Raw genomic sequence first — 8,338 nt, 5'->3', positions numbered from 1 at the left:
CATTTCTCGACGAAGCGCAGAAGCCAGAGTTGCGCAGGGTTGGAACTGCCAGCGGCGAATTAGCGTTTTGAATATATTTAATACGACTTCCAATAAACACGCATTAGTTCCAAAGAAGTGGATTCAAGTTTCCTACATCCTGCACATTCCACCCACAGCTGGTCACCAACTTGCTCCTGCTGCACTATACATTAATGTTCATGTGGCTGGTTGCAGTTTAGTTCATCCGAGCAGAACAAATCAGGTATATAGGAAATCCAATTTTCTTCGAGCTGCACTGGGAGCTGTGCGATATCCAACGAAATATATCAGTGTAAAACGTAAAAACGAACATGCCACGTCCGCGGCTTTTCAAAGGCTTTGCGCGATTGTAATCTACCGATTGCTCAAAAGGATTTAGGATATATAGCAGAGATTAGCATCTCTGCTATAGAAGGAAAGACGACCCAAATTCTCACATCCTGCTTGACTCCCAAGTTCGTAAAATAAAACCCAATGCAATATACGGACAAAAAAGTCGACACGGAATTCACGCAACCATAATTGATTTAACTTAGCATGAAGGAAACATATGGGACGCATCTGTTGTGATGACGAAAAATGTTGAAAAATATTGTTATATGAAATTGCAGACCAAAACAAATCTTATTTAAGTTTGTTGTGGGCCAAAGAGAAAAATTTAATTAATTTACACAAGAGTTTGTCCGGAATTGTGTTGTTTGTCCGGATGGCCAGATTTTGGGCTTGTAGCATAGACATGCAGCCACATGCCGTTGAGTTCAAAGACTTTTACATCGACTGTACAATGTCTTGTTACTCGGACTCTTGTTGCTATTAAATTTATCTTTAAAAATTAAAATAGTAAAAAATATAGAAACGTTTGTTTGAATCCGCGCAAGGCATTCGGATAATTGAAGTAAATCAAAGTTGCAAGCCTACGGCGAGGAATGAAAAGAGCTCGGACAATATATAGGGAGATGTGTTTAATGCATCGAGATAGCAATAAGAAATGGACAAAGGTCAAAAATGGATTTCAAGAAAAAATCTTTCAAGGGGCTGAAACAATAAAACCTGAAAATAAAAATTTCAATTCTGGAAGAAGGGGGAAAACATGAGAAGAAAGAGCTTGGCGCAGGCGAAATGGAATAGGTTATATCTATCGGCAGCCATAAAGATCTTCCCTCATCAGAAGATTCGCTCGTCGTTCTATACTCCGTCAAGATATGAATGGGGGAGGGAGCACAGAATGAACAGTGTGGAACAGCAATCGATTAGATTTTCCACGCCTGTCTCATCATCAGATCAAAGTAGGCGTCGTGATCAATCGACGAGCTGACTCCGGCGTAATAGTCTAGAAATTCGTCGTACGTCACCTAATTTTTTAACAAAATGATTAACATTAAGTCAACTGACATAACATGCCACACAATAAGACGGTTGAATCATTACCATTCCATCGATTGAACCGTTTGATTCGAAATTAGCGAGGAACTTTTTGAGAATTTGCTCTTCAGTCTCTTCTCCGCTGTAATTTAAAAAAAAATGATGACGTAAATACCAAATTTAGATATTAAATTTGATCAATTGACTGACCTCAAATATCTTGGATTGTGTTTGACATTGTAGACGCCATTCAAATCTTCGAGAGTAACGATTGCGTCTCCAGTTCGGTCGAGTTTTTTAAAAGCTTCCGCAATGACTCGCTTGCGCCCTTCCGACATGGGCGGCTGAAAAAAGATAATCACAAAAAAATAAGTGGGTTAGTTTATAAATAGAAAATTAAATAAATTTAACTATGGCAACAGACCCGTATAGCTTTCAGAAATTCGTTGATACACACGGATCCGGAACCGTCCTTGTCAAAAGCATCAAAGAGTGCGCGACTTCCATCTTCAGTCTAAATGAATTGAAAATAAATCAAATAATTAAAATAAATAATAAAAAAAAATATGAAACATTAAATAAGAATATGTACCTTGACGCCGCTTTCTTCAATTCCTTTGCGGAATTCTTCGTAGCACAGCGAGCGATTTCCATCGTCATCCATGCGACGGAATACCCTTCGTTCAACAAATGAAATTCCGTTAGACACGACAAGGTTAAACGAATGAAATTCAAGCTCGGTACAAATCATCGATTATTGATCCAAAGGATGTAAAGGTCGGTGTACTGAAGACGATGTTAATATACGTCTAGACTGCTGATGCTGACACAGTTTCGTTTAATGATTATTATCGATCTGTTTTTAGGATGTATTCTTTTCGTTTTTGATTAGGATGCAAGACGGTTGCCAGAACAGGAAATCAGCTTATATCTAATTAACTTTCACTCTCCAATATCCTAGTTCTTATGTTACTACAATTGATTGGTTTCGTCCCTTTATAGGACGTCGATAACAATCAAAGTTGCGGCAGGATCCACAGGTAAATTGATCGCATTTGAAGTAACTAGAGTCGTCGATTAATTGATCAAAAGCACCGCATCATTAAATAATTACATACCAAACTAGATAAAAATGACAATGTAAAAACATTCCAGTCTGTTTGTTAAAAAATTGTTTTGGTTGATATTTCATTCAAAAGTTAAAGTTAAGGGGAAGTTAAGGACGGATTCTCCTTTTCGTTCTAGGCTTTTCAGTGGATAATTCATTATTTCGGAATATTTGTCATCATTCTCTTTTGCGATGTCATCAGTCACTGTCAGTTATAAAGTGGCGACTAGTCTACGAATTTTTAAACTTGGCAAATCGTATATAGCGGCCAAATAATAATAATAAGTGGCCAGTTAGCTGACGGTTGTACGCGATGATGATTGCCTCACTCAGCTCGTCTCTGTTGGCCGTCATCAGTGTGAACCCTGTCCCTCTCCTCCCGCACGCACCCGGACGTTGGCGATCGATCGGTGCTGAGGGGTGTCTATCTCTGCGTGCGGTTGGAGCAGGATATACTACATAGCACGGAAAAACCTTCGATCGATTTCAGAAAGAGTTACCACGCCTTTAGGCACACTTTTACACTGTCTTTACAACCAAAAGTATTTATAAAATGGAATCCCGCAAGCAGTAAAAACGTGAGAAATCATGAAATAAATCACGAAAAAAGCGAATCATATCTAAAGATAGACACGAATAAAACTATGCGAGAAAGAGACAGACGAATAATAATACTCTCGACAGCAGTACGATTCGGATAGAAGCGCGGGGGCGTTGTTTGATGTTGTGGGATGGCCGCTGTCGCGAAACGTTCAAAAAGAAAAGAAAACGGAACTCGGTGAATCACGAATGACGACACGCACGCACCCAGCAGACACAGCCATAGACTTGACGCACGATTTCTCAGAGTATAGTCGAGAAAATCTTCTTGAATGCATCATTTCACGTCTTCTTTTATTTTTTTGACTTCCCTCAGGTTGGATGACATGAATAAATTGCCTTACTAGTCCCCCCCACCAAATTCCTCCTTCTTTTTTCCTCCCAACGCCCAAAAGGGTTTGGCACCATCCAAAATGGAGGTGTATTTACCAGCAGCAAGATATGGCCCTCAAAAACCCAACTGCTGACGTTGTTGTTGCTCTTCTACACTACCAGCAGCAGCAGCAGCAGTTTCGTACATACACACACACACACACCGGGAAATGGCTGCTGCTGCTGCCAGGGCCGCATGACATCATGGCCCGTCTATGTTGATTGCATCTAGACTGTAGTTATATAGTTGTATGTCTGTGTATTTCCAACGCCTCGCAGCAGGAAATGGTCGTGGGCCATTAACTGGATTGAAAAGCGGCAATTATATTTAGAGGGGAGAGAGAAAGCTATACGAAAAAGGAGGTGGGTGCCAACCACGTCAAACACGTACTACCCCGATATCTCTCGACTGCCGACCAAATAATAATCTAACAATATACAGCCGGGACCGCATATAACACTATAACTAACTAAAACTAACTCGTAAGGGGGAAAAGTATTCGATTGTTTGGCCAGGCTGTTGAAATATTCACCAGGGAAAGTCGACCAATCGAGACAATACATAACGCCTTAAGACAAATCAAGATAATGTAATATTCTTTGAGTATTTACTTACTTGCCAAATCCGATAATGCCGGTGGCTCCGCGAGCCAGGAGTTGACAACGAAGCTTCTCTACTCGTTTAAAAAACAAATCAAAGTTAGGCAAAAATTATGAATTCAAATGCAGCACGTCATTTACACGCAATGATATTCATTTCGATGAAGAAATTAAAATGAACTTTTGCTAACAAAATAAAATAAAAACGAGAGAGAGCGAGTACATACCAAGTGGATCCTGCGCCATGGTTTGTTGGCGTTTGGCTTTCGACATCATTTCGGCTTCGTTGCGAGAGTTGGCCGTCAGAGGCCGGCTCATTTTCGGGAGGGATGGCTGGCAGCAGCAGCGACGCCAGCGACGCCAGCGACGGACTTTCTCTTTTTTCTATCCCACGACCGAGTTGCGGTTTTTCTTCCACCCACGCAGAGCAACTCTCTTTTTTTTCCTTGATGTAGAACGGCTTTTTCTCTCTCTATCGCTCTTATCCTCCCGCACACGAGTGATTCAACCGATTCGAGATACACAAAACTGCTCGTATGTTATGTAATGAAATCTGTCGCACTGGGGAATTAACAATTGGACAGCAAACGGCAATCAAGAATAAAGGTGACCACACCGTCCGTTGTCCAAGTGAATAACTGGTAGCCTTTTCTTTTCTATCTGAGATTGGTCGTTTTTTAGTTGTTTGTTGATTCGTTCGTTCTTTTTCTTTTTTTCTTTCCGGTTTGGCTAGACCGGAGTCGGCGCGGTCGGGAGTTGTTGTTGCCACACACACGAATGGTATTCTCTTTTTCACTCCCGTATTCTTTTTGGGGGGCTACTTAAACTAAAATAGGACTATTGCGTCAATTTGATTTGCTCGTCTCGTCTTACCACAGCAGTAATAATATTTTCGCTTCTTTTTGTCAAATTTTGACCATCCGGCGAATGTGTGTGCCGTAAAAATTGCTCAACACGAAATTCGGAACGGCAGACGGCCGTGAGACAAGCCATCAACTCACGCACGGGGAAACACACAAATTGGGAAATATGTATAAGATTGGGGGGGCTATTCGGCACTTCTTTTTTTTTGTCCTTCAAGAATACAGGCTCGTGAAAATCGTGGGGAGGAATGACGACGAGCTTCCGGCCAAAAACCAACCCTCCCGGAACGGACGAGAAAAGTAAAAAAAAACCCCGAAGAAAATTTGACCGTCCTTGGCGCTATCCACAATGTAGACTAGCTGTGTTATTTGATATAACTCCTCGTCAACAGCGACGCAGTGTATAGCTAGTAGACTCAAACACACATGTTTAAATATGTACCATATATAGGAAACGTCGCGGCGCAGCAACCGAAAACAATGTTTATAGCACACACACACACGGCGCAGCCCAGTCCAAACACATGGCCTTTGTCAAAAGGGAGTTGCCATAGCAACTGGCAGTCCTATGTGTGTGTTGTACAGCAGCTCCGCCTGTCTATACAAACAAGGTCTAGCGCAGTATAGTATAGAGTCTACCATTTGGCAGCGGCTGACGGCCGCCAGTCCCAATCGTATTCATTTATTTCTCAACGAAATAAGCCAGCAGTTGATTATTATTTTCATTTTAAAGTTGTTGATATATCTGAATGATGTAGCAACTAAACGAGGACGCCCGAAACTGCCATGACTATCGTTTTAGAATAGCCGACAAGTCCTTGGAAATGTTATTCGTTTTGATTGCGGTTGCAATAACCAACAGCAGAAGAAGGAGGACTCACGAATTTTTTCTTACCTGGCCGACCATTTTTGAAAGGCCGTGGACGTCTAATATTAATTTTAAATCTCGTTATTTATTTTTATTATTCGAGTTTTAATTTGTTGTCCGATTTTTACCTTGTCGTCAGCGGATTGTGTGTGTCCTTCGGCTTAAAAGGTGACGCTGGACTATTTGGGTTGCCATTGACGATATCTTTTACCTCGTCCTATATATTTCTGTGTGCATAATGTTTTAACATGGACCGCACATGGTCACCGAGGTCCCGACCGTGTCTGTATAACATATCGAACGCACATCCCCGACATTGTAATAAACAGCCGGCCGGCCAAGAGTGACCCTGGCCCTTGCCAGGTGATTGATGACTCACATCGTATAGGCTACACCCCCCCACGACAGTCAAAAGTTTTGGAACGAAGCTGCTGTCCATGTTACGGAATATATAAAAAAAAGATAGTAAAAACTGTACCGAAATCGGAAATAAAACAAGACAGGACGTTCTAACCTTCAATTCTCCATGTAAATAATAATTCAGCCGGTGTGTACATGTATAAGAACGCTCTGCTAACTTTGGAATAATATAACAAATCGTTTTCATTTGCTATTATCTTTTATATAAACGGACAGCAGTGAATCGATATTATGAAACTGTTTGATGTCGCAATCTTTTTGATTCTTTTCGATTATTTCTTATTCCGTGACTGCGAGCAGTAATACCTAAATATTCTCGGCAACATATGCAATAATGCGGAAAATATCAGACAAGATATTAAATTGACGTGATGACGTGGGTTCCGTGACGGCCGCTGTAATGGACAAGGTGTTGACTAGATTAATTGGCACAGCACTATAAACAAATAAACATGGTGTAATTAAAAAAAATAAAATAAATAGCACGCCAATTTGGTGCACTGCTATGACCACCAATAAATCGACCCGGGTTATAGTTAAGAAAGATATAACGTTCTCATACTTATGCAAATAAATGCACGAAAAGCGTTGGTCAACATTTGAATATGGCAAAAAGAGAAACAACCATCTTATGCTGTTTTGCGGGAAACTGATAGTTGGGCTTTTCAGCCTAAATTTGGAAGGCGCTCTAGACACTAGGCAGAAAAAGCGGAAGACGCTAGAAGAAAAAATGGGGGTGATGGACTCATTTAGACCCCTTTGGACAATCTCCAACTCCCGTATAAAACAGCTCGCACCTGATGCGGCGCATGCGCTAGTCACGTGAAAATGTCATTATACATATCGCCTTTTGCTGAAAGTTGATTATGAAAAGAGTTGCAAACTTTGGAATGTGTAAGGGGAGGTCTTATTTGATTGTGTCGGATAATTAAAAAAAAAATCAATTCATTTCACGTCGCTCTTTCATGTAAAATAAGGGAAAAACCCTACCAATAACATGTTAATGACTTTGGAATTCCCAGGTTATTTGAAACCCCTGCTGCCAATAAAATCATTTGTCGAGTTGATTGAGCCTACAGGAGAATTTCGTTTGCTGGGGGCGGTTGATGCCTGTGTCAAATGTGTTGCCTCTATTATGACAATATCCTATTATTCTTTTGTCATTAATAGATTAACAACTTTGAATGAAACAACAATCACCGCTGCCTGAAATAGACGCATTGCGTGCGCCCGGCCAACAACATATTCGTGCGGATGTCATTTGTCACCCGAGTGTCGTCATTTCATTGGTTATATACTCCTATGACAACGAAACTATATGTTTAACGATTTCAAATTGAACCCAAAACTTTTCAGGTATTGAATGTCCGACCAAAATTTCAACGACATTGTACAAAGTTGTTGTACAATGTAAGTTACAATAATTGTACATGTCCTCCGGCATTACATATACTATCACCTGATACACGCCAATTCAACAAACTGGGCAGAAATGATTTGTGTTCACATCCGTTGGAAGACCTTTGATTCTTCTTCTTCTTTTGTGTTTGGTTACGTCATACGATGCCGACCAAAATTTAAAAAAAAAACAAAAATTGAAAATTAATTCTTCCGATGTGAACGACAGGGCGCCGCGTGCTGGATCGTTCAACCCATCAACCAGCAGAGCAGCCGTCGCCCGCCGGCCGCTGCCGGCCACGGTTATATGAAAAAGAAAAACCGACAACAACAATCAACCCAAAAGGGACACGACGGGCAGATTGGAACGCAAAAGGCGAAGCGTCGGAGAACGCGGAAAAAGTGGAAACATATTTCAAACATCAAATAATAAAAATGAAAATAAGAAGCGCAGCTCTCGTCATTCGGCATCGCAGCTAGGCCATTCCGTTGATTTCTTTTTCTTTTTCAAAAATGAAAAATGAAAAATAAAAAGAAAGAACGACCCCCAGGTTTATTTATGGCAGGATGAAGCAGACGAAAGAACGCCAGGCACGCCAACATCGTCGTGCAGGCACACACACGAACGTCGTGTAGAGACGAAAGAAGAGACGAATACACGGAGAAAAGAAGAAGAAAAAACAAAAAGAGAGTCAAGAGAGAGAGAAACGACGAGAGTTTTCGACT

General features: G+C 40.9%; 1 protein-coding gene across 1 annotated transcript; it reads right to left on the bottom strand.

The window, feature by feature from the left end:
- Positions 1-968: 968 nt before the first annotated feature.
- LOC124315597 (calcyphosin-like protein) lies at positions 969-4,700 on the bottom strand. The gene is made up of 7 exons (XM_046781376.1): positions 4,291-4,700; positions 4,080-4,137; positions 1,976-2,060; positions 1,808-1,897; positions 1,594-1,727; positions 1,450-1,525; positions 969-1,373 (listed from the first exon to the last, which is right to left on the bottom strand). Exons 1-7 carry the CDS (start codon positions 4,379-4,381, stop codon positions 1,272-1,274), a joined length of 636 nt encoding a protein of 211 aa, XP_046637332.1. The 5' UTR covers positions 4,382-4,700; the 3' UTR covers positions 969-1,271.
- Positions 4,701-8,338: the final 3,638 nt, after the last annotated feature.

The sequence above is a fragment of the Daphnia pulicaria genome, chromosome 11, assembly GCF_021234035.1.
Source record: "Daphnia pulicaria isolate SC F1-1A chromosome 11, SC_F0-13Bv2, whole genome shotgun sequence".
Taxonomy (NCBI): Eukaryota; Metazoa; Arthropoda; class Branchiopoda; order Diplostraca; family Daphniidae; genus Daphnia; species Daphnia pulicaria.
This window is presented reverse-complemented; position numbering and strand designations above follow the sequence as displayed.

Excerpts from the sequence above, each read along its gene's own strand:
- LOC124315597 (XM_046781376.1), bottom strand. The coding sequence starts at position 4,381 with ATGAGCCGGCCTCTGACGGCCAACTCTCGCAACGAAGCCGAAATGATG. Across the intron at positions 1,898-1,975 it reads TTGAAGAAAGCGGCGTCAAG|ACTGAAGATGGAAGTCGCGC; the intron begins GTACATATTCTT and ends CAATTCATTTAG. Across the intron at positions 1,728-1,807 it reads AATTTCTGAAAGCTATACGG|CCGCCCATGTCGGAAGGGCG; the intron begins GTCTGTTGCCAT and ends ATCTTTTTTCAG.